At 40.9% G+C, this 20,907-nt stretch overlaps 1 protein-coding gene across 3 annotated transcripts in view; it reads left to right on the forward strand.

The window, feature by feature from the left end:
• NPSR1 (neuropeptide S receptor 1) overlaps positions 1-20,907 on the forward strand; it is a 168,572-nt gene that overhangs the window by 129,907 nt on the left and 17,758 nt on the right. For 2 of the 3 annotated variants that reach the window (XM_020969094.2, XM_020969093.2), the window contains exons 3-5: positions 964-1,067; positions 5,362-5,455; positions 8,356-8,557. In XM_020969094.2, the coding sequence (XP_020824753.1) occupies positions 964-1,067; positions 5,362-5,455; positions 8,356-8,557 (400 nt within the window). The remainder of the gene's footprint in view (positions 1-963; positions 1,068-5,361; positions 5,456-8,355; positions 8,558-20,907) is intronic. The other variant, XM_078152104.1, reaches the window with a different exon arrangement.

Raw genomic sequence — 20,907 nt, forward strand, 5'->3', positions numbered from 1 at the left:
ATTTGTCCAACCATTTTAGAATGCAATTTGGAGTTATGTGATCTTTGACACAGAGGTCCTGCGATGAAGCACATACACATAAAGAGGTCAAAAACAGATCAAAGGGTTTCATAATGCAACAAAGATATTCATAGCAGTACTTGTTCTGGTAATGAAGAACTGGATACAAAGGAAGGTTGGGGGATGGCTAAGCCAACTATGGTCCATGAACATAATAATAGGATTTTACTCTATTGCAAGAAATAGCAAATAGGAAGAATTCAGAGATGTATGAGGAAATTTCTATGAATTGATTCAGAATGAAGTCATCAAAGCCAGGAAAATAATATACATGACTACCAAAAAAAGTAAATGGAAAGAAAAACAACAACAAAACTGAATCCTCTGTAATTGCAATGACCAAACAACCTCAAACACGAGATGAGAAGAATGCATCTGTCTGCCCTTTGTATTCAGAGGGGAACTGTGCAGGTGTGATCTTGCATACACTACTGGATTCTGTTGGCATATTTGGTTTATTTGTCTGAATTGATTTTTTTCTCTTTCTGTGTTAGTTTTTGTTACAAAGGGTGGCTCACTGGGGGGGGGGGAACATGTTCAAAAATGAAGGTAATGTAAAAGCATATTATAATCAATAGAAAAGTTTTAAAATAATAATAAAAACTAAATTAAGGGCAAAGTAGGACCAAAGAAAAGATTGGACCCATTGATGTTAAGGGGAAATGGGAGGGTGATAAAATGCAGAGAAAAGAACATGGTGAGGGTGAAAGTAAAGAGAAAGGGAGCTTTCTTGCACAAGTACACTCAGAACTCCACGGTCCCAGGGTACATCAAGTAAACAAGCATTTTGGCCTACTCTGTGACCAGCACTGTGAAATACCCCAGAATAAGTCATAGCCACTGATGTACACAAATGGATCTCTTGAAAATACTGATCACATTGCTTGTGTGTTTTTGCTTCAGATTCTTTTACAGGGCTCATCAACATAATGACCGATATTATTTGGCGATTCACAGGGGATTTCATGGCACCAGATTTGGTCTGTCGGGTGATTCGCTACTTACAGGTATACAGATAAGTGAAGTTGAGAGATTAAATTTGTCTTTTGCACCTTCAAATGCCCACCAGGAGATACGCGAAAGGGAATTTAGATGTATCACTGAAATTCATCCAAGTATTTCTATGATTTCAAGAAATTGTCATTCTAGCTAAAAGACTTGTATTTTGGATAAATATTGATGTAGTAGAACAAGAGATTCATAGAATCACAGATCAGAATTGAAATAGATATCAGAACACCATCCTTTGCCACTGCTGACATGCAGAAAAATAGATGTATGTATGTATGTGTATGTGTGTATTTTATTGTATATAGGTATGAATATATGCACACATTTATATGCACACAAATGTACATTATATTTACACTTATAAATTAATATAGATGTATATGTAATATAGATGTATCATATATCTAGATCTATTATACACATATGTGTATATATATATATGCACATACACATACCCCCACACTTACACACCACACACACATACACATGCATATAGATCTGTGTATATCAATTTTATATTATTCACAATAGTGACATAACATATTGTTATATAATATATTTAATATATGCATAGTACATATAGCATGCAATATATTGTAATTTATATATTACTATAATATATTTAATAATGTATAATATAAAGTTTATATTATATACACACATCTATATACATACATATACATATATGTATGAGGATTGCTGACTATATATGCATTGTATATGTAGGTATGTGTGTATATAATGTATATGGGTATGTATATATGTATGTATGCATGTGTATATGTGTGTGTGTATATATATATACATATATACACACATATATATACATACATATATATACACACACACACTATATATATATATATATAAAAGTCCTCCCTTATAAGCTCCTCTAGGGTAGGGTTTAATCTTTGTTTTTACAGTTTCTATACCCAGTATTTAGCAAAGTAATCAAGAAATCAATCAATAAACATTTATTAAGAACCTCCTATGTTCCAGACACCGTATTAAGCACTGGATACCTAGCATATAGTAAGCACTTAATAAATGCTCGTCCTTCATTCATTCTTTCATCCATTTACTCATTAACAAGAATCCCCAACATTCCTGACAAGGAGTCCTCCAGCCTTGGCATGAAGATCTCCAGCCAGAGAGGACTTACAATTTGGGACCTTTCATTTAAAATAGCACATTAAATCAAGTTCTGGAGCATCAGGGCCAACAAAAAGTCAGGATGAGACTTTTTTTCAGTCCAAGACAACTAAGGAGGTGGGCAGAAGAGGTCTGTGACACCAGGGTGGGGGCCAGTCCAAAGTACACATGGTAGAAGCACCAGCAATGGGCCTTGGAGGCAGCTACAACAATGGCTGCAGCAGCTGTGGGGGATCTTAGTTCAGAGATGGTAAGAGGTATCAAGCAACTAGTCAGAAAGCTATTACAGGGGCCCATGAACTGGCACTGGGTGCAGAACCCTGTTGCATTACCCATTCATAGCTCCATGTTACAGTTCAAGGACATAAAGGTACACCACTTGCAACAGGGGAGAAGAGGAGCTTTCTAGGAAAAGACCGAAGTGCATACCAGGAGAGCAGTTACCACACCTCTTCCAAGATCAAACCACCTTGGAAGCATTGAAAACTTGTAGACTCCCAGAACTAGCTCTGAAAAGAGCAGCCAAAGGGCCTAAAGACAACAATGTGAAACAGCTACAAGCAAAGCATGAAAGAAAACTGCAACACATTTGCCCAACAAGAATTACTGGATGAGCTTTAAAAAAAGAAACTATAGTCATAGAGGAAAATTTTGAGGAAAGAAATGAGAGTAATACAAAAAAAAATATGAAAAGAGAATTAATAGTTTCATAAAAGAGACACAAAAAATCACTAAAGAAAATGATACCTTTAAAAGCGGAATTAGCCAAATGGGAAAAGAAGTACAAAGATTCATTTAAGAAAAAATTCCTTAAAAATTAGAATTGGGCAAGTGGAAATTAATGATTCCATGAGACATCAAAAAACAAGAAAACCAAGTCAAAAGAATGAAAAAGTAGAAGAAAGTGAAACAACACCAGAAAAAGAACCAATCTGGAAAATAGATTAAGGAGGAATCATTTAGGAATTATTAAACTACCTGAAAGTCATGATAAAAAAAAAAGAGCTTAGACATCATATTTCAAGAAGCTATCAAAGGAAAATTGCCCCAATATTTTATAACCAGAGGTTAAAACAGAAATGGAAAGAATAAATTTACCACTTCATGAAACAGACCCCAAAATGAAAACTCCTAGGAATATTATAGCCAAATTCCACAACTCATGGGTCAAGGAGAAAATATTGTAAGCATCCAGAAAGCAGCCATTCAGATAACATGGAGCCAAAGTCAGATCACACAAGATTTAGCAGTTTCAGCAATAAAGAAGCAGAGGGCTTGAAGTATGATATTTTGGAAGGCAAAGGGGCTAGGATTACAAGCAATAATAACCCACCCAGCAAAATAGTATAATCTTTCAGGGTGGGGAATGGATATTTAATGAAATAGAGTACTTTAAAACATTAGTTATGAAAAGACCAGAGCTGAAAAGAAAATCTGACATTCAAACACAAGACTCAAGAGAAGCATAAAAAGGTAAACAAGAAAAAGAAATCATAATGGACTTATTAAGGTTAAACTGTTTACATTCTTGTATGGAAAGATGATACATATAACTTAAAAGCTTTACCATTATTAGAGCTAGTAGAAGTAATCTACATAGAGAGCACAAGTGTAAGTCAGTTATATTGGGATGACCTCAAAAAAAATTAAGGGATAAGAAAAAAATATGCACCAGGAGGAGGAGAGGAAGAATTGGGAAATTTATCTCACATAAAAGAAGTGTACAAGCTTTTACATTAGACAGGGAAATGGGACAGTGAACACAAGCACTATTTGAACCTCACTCTCAGAAATTGATTCAAAGAGGGAAACACACACACACACACACACACACACACACACTCAATTAGGTATAAAAATCTGTCTTAACCAACAGGAAAATAGGAGGGAAAGGGGATATAAGAAGGGGAGGGTATTAAAAGGATAGCTGATTTAGTGTGGCAGTGGTCAAAAGCAAAACAGACTTTTGAGGAGGTACAGGGTAAAAAAAAAAAAGACAGATAAGCAGAAAAAATTGGATGGAAGGTGATGCACCATCAGTAATCATAACTGGGAATGGGAATGGGGTGAACTCACCCATAAAATGGAAGCATATAGCAGAATGAATTAAAAACCAAAATCCAACGATACATTTTTTACAAAATGCACTTGAAACAGAGAGATATGTGAAGTAAAAAAGAAGAGGCTAGAGTGAAATCTATTATACTTCAGCTGAAGCAAAAAAAAAAAAAGCAGGGATAGCAATCATAATATCAGACAAAGAAAAAGTGAAAACAGACCTAATTAAAAGAGATATGCAAGGAAACTGTATTTTGCTTAAAGCAAACACAGACAACGAAGTAATATCAGCACTAAATATATGTGCACCAAATGGCACAGTATCGAAATTCTTAAAGAAAAAGTTAAATGAGTTACAGGAGGAAATAAACAGTAAAATTATACAAGTGAGGGAAGTCATCACCAGACTGGAGGAAAACATTAACATAACATAACAGTCTGTATACAGGGGTGTTGTGAATTTCACACAAGACCGTGAATGTAAAGCACTTTGTAAACCTTTTAAAGAGCTTCCCATCCATGATCTCGTTTGAAACACACAACACCCCTGCATATTGACTGTGTAATCATGTGCAAATCATTGGATCTCTCAGTGCCCCCATGAAGTCACTGAGTCTAGAAGCTGAGGAGCAGGTGCTGATGTGTATCAGTAGAAGGGGCTGCCTCATCTGTCATTCTCTAAACGATTACAAGCACAGGGTCACAAATCTGCTTAAAATCTTCATCATCATCAAATCGTTGGCCAGGAAAATTAGCTTCAGCTGTGAAAGTCAATTCCAGTTAAATGTGTCCTATAGATGCAGGGGTCAATAAAAAGCAGGGACCCTGTAGGCACCCAAGAGAAAGAACCACCCAGGAATGCTAGAACAAAATGTCACTACCCACCCATCTCTGTGTCCTGATGCATAGATAGCGTCCATCCCAGCTTCTGCACTGCATGGCATCTAGACTGATACCCATTCTACCCCAAGGTGAAATATCTAAGCTTCCAATCATCACCAGACATGGCTACCTTTTGCCAGGTATCCTTCCTTCCACCCTGAACATTGAAACACTCCATCTCCCTCTTTTTGCCTTCAGGTAGTGCTGCTATATGCTTCAACCTACGTCCTGGTGTCACTCAGCATCGACAGGTACCATGCCATCGTTTACCCTATGAAGATTCTTCAAGGAGGTGAGTTGGTTCAGTTGCTGCTAAAATGTAGCCAATGGAAAGAGTCACTAGGCACTATTTGGAGGGGGAACAATATTGTCGAGTGAAAGAATGATGTATTTGAAGTTTAGGAACCTGGATTTATATCTGGGCTCTGCTACTATTGCCCTGTGTGACCCTTCCAAGGGCAAGTAACTTTCTCTTTGGGGGTCTCAGGGTTTTTTATGTAAAATGAGGAGGCTGGGATTAGATGATCCCTTAGGTGCTTTCTAGCTCTCACTGACTCTGTGATGAAGTTTTCAACTGAGTCATTTTGGGACTCCCTCCAAAAAATTTTTGAATCTATAGCCAAAAGGAAACATAAACTGAGTTCATTTGATAGTGGGGGCAGGGTGGGAAGAAGGAGAGAAAATCAATATCTTGACAGGGACTGAAGTTAAAGGTTAAAACTCAAGATTTAGGCCCAATCATCCACCAAAGGTACAGAAGACATTCTCAACAAAACAATTAGACAGATCAAAACAGTAGATTCAACAGCTGTTACACTAAGAATGATGAATTTTAAAGAATTGTTTTCTGAGCCTTACTCATTCAAGAAACAATGATTGAGTATCCTCCTTAAGCCACTGAGCTCACTAAGAGTTGTAGGAAGAATTAAGACAAATACAAAATAGTCCCCTACCTTTGAGCTATTCAGTAGGTAGCGAAGAAAGCAATGCTAAGGTAAAATGATTTCAGAACATTTTCAGAGCAATATACCAATATAGTCAAGTTGGTACAATCCCAAGTGCAGTTGAGATTTGGAATAAAGGCTCATTGGAGGCAGGTGGGGTTAATCTGGGAGGGCTCATTGGAAGAAGTCTCTTTAAAGCTTTTGAAGTGTCAAAGTACATGAATTAGCAGAGAATAAATGGAGAACTTTTAGTCACAAAAAATGTTATCTTTGGGGGCAACAGTGTGGTCTCATGGGGGAAAAGAATCATCTCTGAAGTCAGAGGACCTGAAGTCAATTCCCATCTCTTACATTTAAAATTTATATAACTTTGAGTGAACCACTCAACTTCTGTAGGCCTCACTTTCCTCAAATGTAAAATGAAGTCATTGGACTAGATAGCCTCTGAGTTCCTTTCCAGTTCTATATAAAAGATCCCTTCATAGATAGAGTCATGGAAAGGGAATAAGTAAATTACATACAATGTAATAACAACAGACCTTTCTTTGGTGCTTTAAAGTGCAAAGAACCTCATATAATAATTTCATTTGAGTCTCCCTGCAACCCTTCAAGACAGGCACCATAGAGGGAAAGGACTAGATTTGGAATTCAAAGACTTGAGGTTGTCCTTTGGCTAGTCCTCACCTTTGCTATGTGGCCAGCTTGTCTTCTTTTCCAAGCAAGTCTTTGGAACAATGACAGTCTACTATCTCCATGAATCTGAACCAGGTGATTTCTCACTCTGGGATTCAATTTCCTCATCTGTGAAATGAGGAGTTTTGCCTAAAGGACCTCTACATTTCCTTCTATTCACTATGAGGAAACAGAATTCGATCAGTTAAATGACCTTTAATATTATATATTTAAGCAAGAAGGGAACTCAAAGGTTATCTAGCCCAACCCTCTCATTGTACAGACCATTGGGATCATAGACACAGAACTGAAAGAGACTAGAGGTCATGTAATTCAACTCCATTATTGTACAAAGGAAGAAACTGAGGCCCAGGGAGTTTCAATGACTTGCCCATTTAACATTAGAGGGAAGATTTGAACCCAGGCCTTCTAAATCCCTATGTTTTCTGTCACATTGCTTCCTAAAAGATAGCAAGCATAATTAATCATTAAATTCTAGAACATTTGACCTGGAAAAGACCTTGGGGATTATTAAGCCCAATTCTGGCTATAATATGAGACCTTGTTGGAAGTTAATGGAGAATAAGTTAGAAATGCTGGTTTGGGGAATATTATTGATAATGAGGTCAATCTTTTCAGAAATGTGGGAAGGTAAGCATGGCTTTGAAGATGGAACACAACACAGCCACTTAGACCCAACTTTCCTAAATGATGTGACAATGATTTGTTTCATTTTTATAAAGGGTTCGAAGGTAAAAGCCCAACAGAAGAGGTTAAATAGTCCTAACAAATCACTATACCAGTCTACTACATGCAATAGACATTCAACTCAACAAGACAAGTCATTTTAACATGCATTGATTAATTGCCTACTATGGGATAAACATTAGAGATACTACAGGAATTTCATGAAGTTGTAATCTCCTATATGGGTCCTTTCTCCAATGATTCAGATTGTAACACATTCCTGTCTATTCGTTTAGCACAACACTCATACATCTGTTCCCATCTGATTGCTTCAAGCGGTCCACCCAACATTCTAGGAGCCTTTCTTGAGTTCTCTTGACCTTTCAAGGAAACCAATTCAGCATCTAGAAGCATGCTGAAGAGGAAATAATGTTACATTTGGACTCAGAGGGTCTAGGTTCAAATCCCAGGTCTACTATTTATTCCTGATATGATCTTCAGCAAGATACTTCACCTCTCAAAGCCTCAGTTTTTCTCATTTGTAAAATAAAGACTTTGGACTAGATGACTTTTGAGATCTGTTCCAGCTCTAAAGCTATACCTTAATGATCCATCAGTGGTTATCCCTTGTTCTCACTGAGTGACCAGCCTGTCTTCTCTGTTGGCCGTATATTTCTTTGTTGGCATCCTTTGATGAAATACTGGAGTTACAGAGTTGAAAAATGGCAAAGGCCCCTGAGAATCTTACATTTTAGACATAGTTCCCAGTGTAGCTTCAATTTACAAACTTATTCTCAGAATTTCTGACTTTTTGTAAGGGGTGAAGAGAGGGGTGAAGCCAGTGATCTACATATTACTCACTAACTAATCCTTTGGTTTCCTTAAACAGAAAAGCAGGCAAAAGTCCTGATTTTCATTGCCTGGAGCCTCTCTTTCCTGTTTTCTATCCCCACTCTGATCATCTTTGGAAAAAGGAAACTAGCCAATGGAGAAACACAATGCTGGGCCCTGTGGCCTGATGATTCTTACTGGATCCCATACATGACCATCGTGGCCTTCTTGGTATACTTCATTCCCCTGATCATTATCAGGTAAGAGTCTGGTCCAGACCACCACAGGCACTTGTGGCCGCCTTCTCAGACCTGGCTCACATAGAGAAGGGTAGCCATCAGTCAGCATCATGCAGAGTGCTGTGGGAAGTACAGAAGAAATATGTCAATGAACGTTATTACAGCAATTTAATGGTTACAAAAGCAAATGCCTTATACTCGAAGAGTTTATGCTCTTGTTGTACAGACAAGATTGAATCATATGAGAGGATAAGCACACACTAAAGGCAGCAAGCATAGAAAGATGGACTGTATTTGCCAGTACAGACGTTGCTTTGAAGTGGGCAGGAAAGGCTTACTGGAGTGGGATGGACTTGAAACTCACCTCAAATTCCATTTTCTGCAGGAGGCCTTACCTACACCCTACCACTTCTGGTGGGAAGAACCCTTCCCTCTGAGATTATCATCCATTAACACTAGATAGATAGATAGATAGATAGATAGATAGATAGATAGATAGATAGATAGATAGATAGATATAGATATAATATAGATAGATAGATAGATAGATAGATAGACAGACAGACAGACAGACATATGTATAGGTATATATATGTATATATATACACACATACATATATACACACGCATGCACATATATATATATAAATTTATACAAATACATAAACATACATATATACGTCTTATATGCATGTAGTTATTTGCATGCTGTCTTCTCTGATAGAAGGTGAGTTCCTTGAGGGCAAGGATCATGTCTTTGCCTTTATTTGTATCATCAGTGCTTAGCACAGGGCTTGGAACGTAGTAAATGATTAATAAATGCCTTCTTGTTGATTTTGAAGACTAGGTGAGATTTGGACTTAAAGTACAGTCAATAATGGTTGGATGTTAATTTGAAAGAAGGTTTCTTGGGGAGTGCCCCCGGGGATCCATGTTTGACTCTGTGCTATTTACTACTTTCATTGACGACTTAAGTAAAGATAGAGAAGTCATGACTATCAAGTTTTCAAATGACCCCCAGTTAGGAGAGAAAATGAACATACTTTGGATGGGAGAGTCAAAGAGAACCTTACAAGATAGACCATTGGGCTGAATCCGAGGTTCAAACTTGGGTTCAAAGACATCAGTTCCCCAAGTACAAAGTAGAGAAGGCATGTTAGGCTACAGTCTTATGGGGAAAAAAGCTGGGGTTTTGGCAGGCTGCTTGCTTAACAGAATTCAGGGTTATGGTGTGTCAGTCCAAAACACTAATGAGATCTTGAAATGCATTCTGAGATATAGGCCTTTTGGAAATGGACCAGTGATCATCCCACCATCCTTGGCCCTCGTCAGACCTCAGCTGAAGAATCAAATTCAGTCCTGAGAGCCCCAGGTTAGGAAGGCCATTGATAACCCAGAAAATAGCCAAAGGAAGGAAACTAGAATGGCGAAGGTTCTCAGCCATGCCACACAAAGATCAATTGGAAGGAATTGAGGCATTTCTTCTGGAGAAGAGAAGACTCGGGAGAAAAAGGATAACTGCAAGAATTCGAAGGGCTATAAATCTGAAAGTAAAATCAATCAATCACATTTATTAGGAATCTGCAATATGCCAAGCACTGTATTAGACACTGGAGATACAAAGACAAAAATAGAACAATCCCTGCCCTCAAGAAGCATACATTCTATTGGGAAAGAGGGAATATAAATATAAATATAAATATATATATATATATATATATATATATATATACACACACACACACACACACACACACACGTGTGTATGTATTACATGTGCACATATGTATGCATCTACACATGTGTGTGAATTTCTGTATATGAAGAATAAATTTACAATAAATACATTGCTGAGAGGCTACTAACATTTTCTCAGATCAGTAAAGGAAGTAAAGATTCTACTGGGTGAAGAGTGGAACAAGCATTTATATAACACCTTCTATGTACCAGGCACTGTGCTAAGCACTTTTACAAATATTATCTCATTTGATCTTCACAAGAACCCTGGCAGATAAGTTCGGTTTGTGATCCCCATTTTATAGTTCTGGAAAATGAGGCAAATGGAAGTGGAATAATTTGCCTAGGGTCACACGGCTGCAGTGTGACTGAGGCAAGATTTGAACTTAGGACTTCCTAACTAATGGCATATACTTTATTCCCTGTACCACCAAATGCCTGGAGGGCAGGAGAGAATGTATTCTAGGCACTGAGGACTTCCAGTGAAAAGGCACAGAGATAGGAGAAGAATACTGTATTTGAGGAGCAGCAAGAAGCAGGTCATATCCAATCGGTTGTGGCCAAGTTGTAAGGGGTTTTAAAAGACAGAGGACTTTATTTTTATGAATGTGTTTTGTGCTAGAAGCAACATGGAGCCTCTGGGGTTTCCTAAGCAGGACAGGAAATAACATGGTCACATGTACACTTAACAAAAATCACTTTGGCATCTGTACAGGAGATGGATAGGAGTGAGAAGAGTCTCCAAGCAAGTAGACCAGTTAGGAAGGAAGCTACTGAAATAGTCCAGGCAAGAAGTAAAGAGGATCTGAACTAAGGTGGTATGGATGTAAGAACGAAGAAAGGGTGGTTGGGAAATATTAAGCTTGTTCTATCTGGCCCTAGAGTCCCAAATTGGGAAAATGGGTGAAAGTCGTAAGAGGAAAAAATTAAGCTTAATGTCAAGAAAACAACCCAAAGCTATACAAAAACTGAATGAGTTTTCCTGAAGAGTGGAGAACCATCTATCAGTGGGGGTCTTTAATCAAATGCAGGATGCCCACTTGTCATGGTGTTGTAGTGGAAATCTGAGGTGAGGGATGGATTGCACTAGAGGGCTACTGAGGTCCCTTGTAACTCTGAAGCCCTGTCATTTAATATGGGTCAAAGAAGGGAACACATCTTAGAAAATATTTTTCTAAATTATAAAACAAATTATATAAAAATTACAAAAAGTATGTGAATGGAAAAGTAGAAATTATATAAAAATATATTTTTTAAAATTGAGGCTGATAAGGCAGGGTGTTGATAGGGCAATGAGTAATCTCTCCGAACTAGCATGAAGGGTGTGCATCAGAGACTAGTGCAGTCTGTGAATCCTCAAAGCCTAGCATAGCTCTTGGCACTAATGGAAGCTTAAGAACTACTTTCTGTACATCACTGCCATTCTTACTTTCCTAATCGCCTAGTAACTGACTCCCTACTGAATCAATCTGTATCTGCCACTCTCGGCATTCTCTGAGGTTCCTACACCATCACTCACCCAGAAGGTCCTGCTCTGCTCAGGCAGCATATCTTTAATGGTTCTTTCATTCTGAATCCTTTCATTAGCCAGCCTTCGTCTTCATTGCTGACAGTCAGTCCTGGCTCAGTACCCTGGACAGCAGCAGGTCCATCTATCCCTCTACCATTGGACCCCTACGACTGAATGAAACTAGGATCAGCTTCAATCCCAGGCTTAGGCTGGCTAGAGCAGGCAGACAGGGGCTCCCCTGGCCACAGCCCAAGCTTATGGAATAACTATCAACCTTTTAGCTGCCTCACATCTTGCCAACTTTGCCGAGTGTAATTTACTATTGAGCAGATGTTGTACTTTGGTGCAGGAGAAGGTGTGGGGAGCATTGGAAGAGGGGGAATTCTGTTTTCAATACAGAAAACCTTTCATGTGTGCTGCTTTTGGTGGCTTGAGAGCATTTCTGAAAGATAAGAGAATGCTTGGGACCTTGAACGAAGCAGGAAGCAGGGGCAGCAATGCTGGGGTTTGGTTTGTCTGATCATTCTTCTCTTTATCATCTTAAAAGTCACAGAAAATATTTGTGTGTGTGTGTGTGTGTGTGTGTGTGTGTGTGTGTGTATGTCTGCATCTATATATCTATATATATACATGCATATATGTGTGTATGTATATATATGTGTATATATGTATATATGTAATACATATATTGTGTGTATATATGGTAGGATGAAGGGAGACTATATATATATATATATATATGTATGTATCTATCTATCTATCTATGTATGTATCTTCAGACTTGTCTCCCTTCATTTCACCATCTGAGATGGACTAGAATAGCACTAAATTTGCACCTTTTCAATCCATCAATTAACCACCAATAAGCATTAATTAAACACATTTTCATTGTCTTTGTATCCTCAAGGGGAAACAGAAAGGAAATTAGCATTTATTAAGCACCTACGGTGTGCCAGACACTGTGCTAAGACTTTATCGATATTATCTCATTTGATTCTCACAACAACTCTTAGGAGTAGGTGCTATTATGATTCCTGTTTTATAGATGGGAAAACTAAGGGAGATAGAGGTTAAGTCACTTATCCCGGGTTGTGCAACTAGCAAGTGTCTAAGGCAGGATTGGAACTTGAGTCTTCCTGACTCCAGGCCTAACACTCTATCCACTGTGCTATGGAAAGAAAGAAAAAGGAAGGAAGGAAGGAAGGAAGGAAGGAAGGAAGGAAGGAAGGAAGGAAGGAAGGAAGGAAGGAAGGAAGGAAGGAAGGAAATATAATAATAACTAGCTACTAGTTACCAGCACTTGTACAAGGGCAGCTAGGGTGGATAGGGTGGATAGAGTGATGGGCCTGGAATCGGGGAGACCTGAATTCAACTCTGGCCTCAGACACTTACTGTGTGACCCTAGGCAAGTCATTTAACCCTGTTTGCCTCAGTTTCCTCATCTGTAAAATGAGATGGATAAGGAAATGGAAAATCACTCCATTATCTTTGCCCCCCCCCAAAAAAGCCCAAATCTGGGCCACAAAGAATTTGACACACTTGAAACAACTGAACAAAGACAAACAAAAATTACATAATATTTTGAAGTTTTCCAAATGCTTTACAATTATTCCATTTTATCCTCACAACAATCCTGGGAGGTAGTTGCTGTTATTATCCCCATTTTACATATGAGAAAACTGAGGCAGACGACAGCTAAGTGACTTGCCAAAGGTCACACAAGTAGGAAGTATCTGCGGCTGAATTTGAACTCAGGTCTTCCTGACTCCAGATCTAGAGCTTTATCCACTTGCTACCTAGCACAATGCCTGGTACCTATCAATCTTTTTTCAGTCATTCCTACAATATGCCAGGCACTGTGCTAGGCCCTGGGGACACAAAGACAAAAGTGAAATAATAGTCCCTGCCTTCAAGGAGTTTACACTCTTCTGGAGCAGACAGGCACCAACAGCTCCATATATGTCTGCACAAAAGCAATATAAGATCATTGCAAGGGGAAGCCCTGGCATCTGAGAGAGCAGGAAACAGTTGGTGCCCAGTTGACTGATGGCGGGACAGGAATTTTGTGTATATGCGCACACATGCACACACTCACACACACACACACACACACACAGAATTTCAATCCCTGGTCTGGTGTGGGGGATTGTTTTTTGTTCTTGTTTTTTTTTTTCTGTTTTGTGCCGTCCTCTCTCTGATACTCGTGCTCTCCTCCCTCCCTCCCTCCCTAATCTTCTTAGCCCTCATTTAATACACCACAGTCTGGTTTGGTTTGGTTTTCTTTCTTTTTTTTCTGAAATCCCAATCGATGCCATCTGACAAGCTTGCTTTTCTTCCCCCTCTTATTAATTCTCAATTGTTGGCCCGAGGTGCCTTGAGCTTCGGCTGCTGCGTCCCCGAGATCCAAGCGGTGGGAGAATGAGAAATCAATTAGGTACCAAGAAAACGGCCAAGACTGAAGTCAAGCAATTACACCAGGTGCTCACTCCAGAAGTAATTAAAGCACTCTGCCGAGGAGATTCCGGAGAGATGGGGGGATGGTGGTGACCCAGAAAAACAACTCATTACCATTATTACGCATGAATGGATGGAAGGCAGGTGGGACCAGCTGCTTAGTTTCCCCTGGGGAGCAAGGAAATGATCAACCAGAAAAGTTTGCTGAAAGCAGTTCCATAGCCCTGGGTCCAATTCTGACTTCAATGGATGGAGTAACTTTCTAGACAAAAGTCATATACTTATCCGAGGGGGCCTGGGATTACATGAGTACTTAATGCTCGCACGATCACCCAATCCTGCCAGTTGGTCTCTACCTACTGAAGGATTTCAGGATCACAGATCTCGGGCCAGAGGGGAGCTTGAGGATCATGGAGTCCAACTCGCTCATTTCACAGATGAGGAAATCTGAGGCCAAGAGCAACAAAATAACTTACTCAAGGCTGTGCAGCAGAATTTGAACCCAGAACCTTCAGTGCAGAATCCAAAGTTATTTCCATCCATATCTCCACCAGATTCATTTTTTTTTAACCAGAGCAACTAAAAAGTATCTCCATCAAAGTTATCCTCTGATGCCCAACACCTTGGTGGCATGGAGGGTACCAGCTACTTTCAAAGGCTAGAACAGTGGAATGCAAGCTGCGACATGATTATTAATCAGAGAAGGCTTAAAAGCAGGGCCCATTGTGTGCCTCTTCTGAGGACTAGCCAGCTAAAGGGGCAGAGATTTTTCCACCTTAAAGTTGGTCACTGGGGAAGGAAGCATGGATGGGCTGCAATCTTCATCAGAGGGAGTACCCACATCAGTGACATATGGAGCCCTTGGCAGAGCCTGAGAAGTAAAGTGTGCCAGGGGGGGCTTTTGATTGGTAACTTAGGAAAGAACGGGGCAACAATGAGATCATTGATTTTCTGGAGGCTCAAAAACTAAAAGCATGAATAAGCATCGGAATGACTTTAGCACAACTCTACAGAATTGTTAATGATAATAACAACAACAACAATAATAATAATAGCAGCTAATATTTATATAGCACTTTAAGGTTTGCAAAATATTTTATACATATTATCTCATTTGATTCTTACAATGGCCCTGGGGAATGGTGCTATTCCCATTTTACAGATGAGAAAACTAAGGTAGGCAGAGGTCAAGCGACTTGCCCAAGGTCACACAGCTAATAAGTGTGTGGAACAAGTTTCAAACTCAAGTCTGCCAGACTCCCAAGTCCAACACTGTGTCCCCTGTTTTCAAAGCTGAAGCTGCTTTCAAACCCTTTGTGAAGGTGCTAATGGGCAATAAAATCCTCAGAAGATGGCAGAAAAGTAGAAAGGAAGGAACGATGGGGAAACTTAGAGCACTATGTGAACTGTTAGTTTGTTACAAAAGTATTGGATGAATGAATGAGTGAGCATTTAGTGAGTACTTGCCATGGGCATAACATTGTGCTAAGCCCTGGGGACGGAAAAAGAAAAGACAGTCCCTGCTCCAAAGGACCTTGCATATTAATGGAGAAGTTAAAACAGGTAGGAGGTTTCAGCTGTGGAAAATCCCCGGGGTCCTTGGGGTGCAACACTACAGATGGTCAGGCCTCTTCTTTACTGCCATTTCCACTGACAAAATTGTCTCAGTTTCTGTAGTCAAAACACTTGAAGGTGCCAAGACTTTTGTCCATGAGGACGTTGTTTGGTGGTTCTTCACTAGCTATGACTGTGGTGCCCAAAGAAGGAGTTGCCAGGCTACACCTCCACAAGGCTCGTGCCCCAGGAGGTGCCAGGAGGGGCCAAGCTGGAAACAGAGAAGGCGGTCTGGGAGATGCTGATGCTCCCAAGGCTCTCGCCACGGCCACAGCTAGAGATTACTGTCCTTCGATGACAGTCAGTCAGCTGGTGGTGGTGAAGCTGAGAAGTGTGGGTCCTCCATGGCCCCGCCTCAAGTCCGGTCGGGAAGCAGGTAGGGTCAGTGGTCTAGAGGACACCACTATTTCTAATGTTCTTGGGCCCAGTGTCCTTGGGGTTTTGCCATCACAGTCCAAGGGCACATGATGACTGAGGTGGCAGCAGCAGTTTGGCATGCCTGTCTCAAATTAGTGGCGGTTGGTGTGATCCTTCCCCATAGAAGCTGCTTCTCCAGAGGACTTGGGGGAGGGGGAAGGAGATAGCGTGCAAGTAGAATTGGTAGTCTTAGTGGGGGAGGGGAGGATGCCTCTTCCAAGCCTAATGGACTTAACAGTCAGTAAGTGGCAGTTGGCCAGCTGTTGGTGCTGCTGGGTGCAAGTAAGGTGAGCCCCTTCTCCAAAGGCCGGATTCGAGTGAGATTGTGAAGGGTGTCTTTCCACTTCCTTCTTGTGTCCAAACTTTCTTGAATTGTTTGAGACATTTTGCAAAACCAAAGAAGGGCAGGCAAGTCCTGGCAGACTTGTGGCATCCTCTTAAGTGAGGTGTACACCCACTTCTTTTATCATCAGATGTTATAGACTTCTCTTTTTGTATTTTCTTCTCTTTTCCAAATGTCTTCCAGAAGCTGCAGAAGTAGGAAATCCTCCTTTTAGCTTTTGCTAGTGGTTTGCTCTATGTAAAGTATCTACTTTCTCTTCATTTTGTGCATCCCAGAGCTGGGTCCCAGATCCAGGGCTGACTCTAAAGGGATGTGTGCCTAGGAGTGGAAGAGCAGGGCAAGAGGCTTCTGAAGGCAATGAACAAGGGCAACCTTTGAAAATGGGGCATAGCTGTGCCAATGGCCTCAGACTCAAGGCCCCAAGGGTCAGGTGGAAGGAAAACCATCTTGACAAGCAATGGATGTCCAGGTGACCAGGTCTCAATAGAAATCCATATATCTGAGGGACCACATGAGTTTTTATGATAATTGATTCAAATTATACAGTATTTTTAAAAATCAGTTCCCAAAAGTGACAGTGTGGAATATTAGATAGGCCAGTAGGCCTGAGTTTTAGTTTTTTATTTTTTGTATTTTTGTTGAAAACTTGGGTCAGGTAGAAAGCCCAAAGCTTACATGTTTAGATACCCAGGGACTAGGTGATCTGAAAGATCATTTTTAGCTATAAAAGGTCCCTATTCCTAACAAGCATTTATCAAACACTGACTGGTATTCAGCACTGTGCTGGGGGCTAAAGGAAAGATAAGGGAAAAGTACAAGAGACTTCCGTTCTGCCTTCAGGGAGATTACAGTCTAGAGGGAACCATTTCTCTATTCTTTGTGATAGGAGCAGAACATGTTTTTCAGAACTTTTGCTTGGTACCACTAAGAACCTAGATTCTGAGAAGCTAAAGCATCGATTGTGAGGAGATGGGCCCCCACAGCTGCCTGGTCCAACCTATACCTGAAAAAGAATCCCCTCTATCACACACCTTCTTGACATGTGGCCAGTTGGCCCTTGCTGCATGACCCTCCACTAAGGGGGACACTTCTTTCCTAGTGCCTCCCAACACAGCCCATGCCTCTCTGAGACAGAGGGCAGCAGTCTCACCTCACAGAAAGAAAATTCCAGAGGACAAGGACTGCTTCGTCTTTGTCTTTGTATCCCCAGTGCCCAGCTCAGGTGGAGGCACATAGTAGGTGCTTTAGTGAATACTTGTGGATTGATTGGTTAGAGACCTCTTTCAGAGAGTTTTTCCTGGCATCAACACCAATCTGCCTCTTCATGGCATCCACCCATGGCTCCTGTTTCTGCCCTCTGTGGCTAAGCAGAACACATCTTCCAAAAGCTTTCATACAAATGAAGACAGCTCTCCTGTCCCCTGCTGGAAACAGCCCCAGTTCCTCATATGGCATGGACTTATTGATACAATATTAATTGTGTCCTAATTGACTTCTCCTGGATGCCCGCCAGCTTATCAAGGTTCTTAAACTTCGGTACCCAGAAAAAAATCCAATATTCCCACTATGGCTGACCAGGGCAGAGTGCGAGAGGACTAAAGCATCACAGCCTCCAGGGTGGAAGAGACCTTGGACACCATTTAGTCCAGCCCATAAACAAAAGGAATCCTTCCTATACCTGACCTGACAAATGTTCACCCAATCTGCTTGAAGACCTCCACAGAGGGGAGCCCACCACCTCTCCAGCACTTAGGGTCAGCTTTAATTGTGAAGAAGCTTATCAAACTTAGAAATGGGCCTCTTTTCAACCCCCACCATTGCTCCTGATTCTGACCTGCAGGGCAGGGGAACAAGTTGAATCCTATCAGATGCTTGAAGACAGCTATCATGTTCCCCCTGAGTCTTCTCTACAGACTAAACATGCCCAGTTTCTCCAGCCAGGCCTCATGGACTCAAGAAGCTTCCCTAACTTTCTCGCCCAGCTTTAAACATTCTCCAGCCCACTGGTGCCCTTCCTGACCTGTGGTGGCCACAACTGAACACACCACTCTAGCCAAGATCTGACAAGGTCAATGGGCAATGTGATTATCACCTTACTGTTCCTAGAGTTATATCCCTCCTACTTCAGCTCCTTGCTGGTTTTTCCACTTTTAGAAGGAAGCAATTATCACTAAGGTAAGTCAGAAAGTGATTATATGTTCTGCTCTGGGCAGAAAGAGGGAGAATTCTACTACCACTACTACCACCACCACCACCGCTACTACTACTACCACCACCACCACCACCACCACCACCACCACCACTACTACTACTACTACTACTACTACTACTACTACTACTACTACTACTACCATTACTACTGTTACTGCTGCTGCTGCTACTGCTACTGCTATTACTACTACTGCTGCTTCTGTTACTGTTACTGCTATTGCTACTGCTACTACTACTATTATTACTACTGCTGCTGCTGCTGCTGCTACTGCTACTACTACTGCTACTGCTACTGTTACTGTTACTGTTACCACTACCACTACTACTGCTACTACTACTATTACTATTACTAGTACTACTATTATTACGACTACTACTGCTATTGTTACTGTTACTGCTATTACTACTACTACTACTGCACAATAGTAATAATCTCTAACAATCAGATAGCTAGGCACTGCACTGCGTGCTTCACAGATATCATCTCATTTGATAATGTAGCACATTCTCGCCCTGCTGTAGTGGGGTCATGTCCATTCCATGAGTCAGAGGTTTTTCATCCTTTCTTCGTTTACTCTCAATTCCCTCTGAGATGACAGTTGAGCAGTAGGTAGCTGGAGCCAGGATGGTGGAGATGGAGCAGCCAGCTGCCAGACTCTCCCATGGCCCACTCCCTTTTGGACATTCTTCTGGATTAGCAGAGCATGGGTCATTATGTCCTGTCCTCTGTACATTTATCCCAGGTGCCAAAGCCTAGTTTGGCCTCTCTCTCTTCCCTAGAGATGTGAAGACCTGAGTGAGGAGGGAGTGGAAAAATTCTGGGGAGAAAATTGTTTTTCTATCACTCCCACAAGGAAAAAGTGTTTGTTTCCACCCACTCCACCATGCATGACAAGATTTTCAATGATCTTTCCTTTTTATCTCGTAAATAAGCATGAATAACATTCTTGTGAATAGACGTTGAAGTGCAGGCAACAATACAGTGGAATGAACCTCGGCCTTAGAGAATGAGTATTGTGTCCCATCCCCGCTCTGCCACTTAATGTCCGAGTGACACATGGCACTTCGTGTATCTCTGCCTCAGTTTCCTCAGACACTGAAAAGAGTTCTGACTGGGGAACGGAAGGCCAGGGTCTGAATCCTCCCTTTGCTTGTTTGCTTCCAAATCGCTCAGCTTCAGTTCCTTCATCTGTAAAGTAAAGGATGTCCTCTCTTGAGGACCCTTCCAGCTCCAAATCTCTTGTTCTGGGAAGCAACAGCGGATAGTGGAAAGACTGCCAAATTGAGAGTTGGTGCCATGGTTTCGAATCCTGCCTCTACCAGTTCTTATCGGTGGGACTTTGAATGAGTCATCATTTTGCCTCAGCTTTCTCATCTGTAAAATGAGGCAATTTGAACCAGATGACTTCTGAAGCCCCTCCTATTTCCAGATCTATGACCCTAAGCATTGCTTTGTGGCTCCTTGACCTTAACTTTCCCAAAATAAGCAGTACAAATAAAACAAGAGAATTATATGTTAAATTGTAGATGGTGTGACACGGCTCCCCTTCCATGGATAAGCAGGAGAGCTCAGCTCTCTTAGCAATAACACAATGGGCTTAGGCCTCCGTTCTGCAAAGAATGACAGCAGCTTTGCTGCCGCCTTTGGGATTCTTCTTGGTGATGTTTGACCTCGTAGTTGACATAAGTATTCCCATCCTGTAGATAAGCCCTCCCAAGTCTCCATATAGCAGAGCTTGGCAGAAGTTTCTATTTTCACAAAGGCTGAAAAGAAGAGACTTGTGGCCGGCTTGACCCCCTGAGACTCAGGCAAAGAGGAAAATCAAAAGTTTGAGGGTTGACCAAGGTCCCTTCCAGCTCTCTAAATTATATAATCCTATGACGCTGGAGACTTTTTCTCTCAGACCTGCGATCTGGAAATCCTCAAAGAAGGTAAAAGAAAGCCAATTTCCCTATTGAAAGAGAAGCATTTAAATTCATTTGCATTCATGACACTTACATGAGCTGTCTCCAGTGCCTAGGATGCTCTCCCTCCTCCCCAAACCTCTTAGTATCCTATGTTTCCTTCCCAGCTCAGGTCCAGTG

This window comes from Phascolarctos cinereus, unplaced genomic scaffold (genome assembly GCF_003287225.1).
Source record: "Phascolarctos cinereus isolate Bilbo 61053 unplaced genomic scaffold, phaCin_HiC Scaffold_4;HRSCAF=312, whole genome shotgun sequence".
Lineage (NCBI taxonomy): Eukaryota > Metazoa > Chordata > Mammalia > Diprotodontia > Phascolarctidae > Phascolarctos > Phascolarctos cinereus.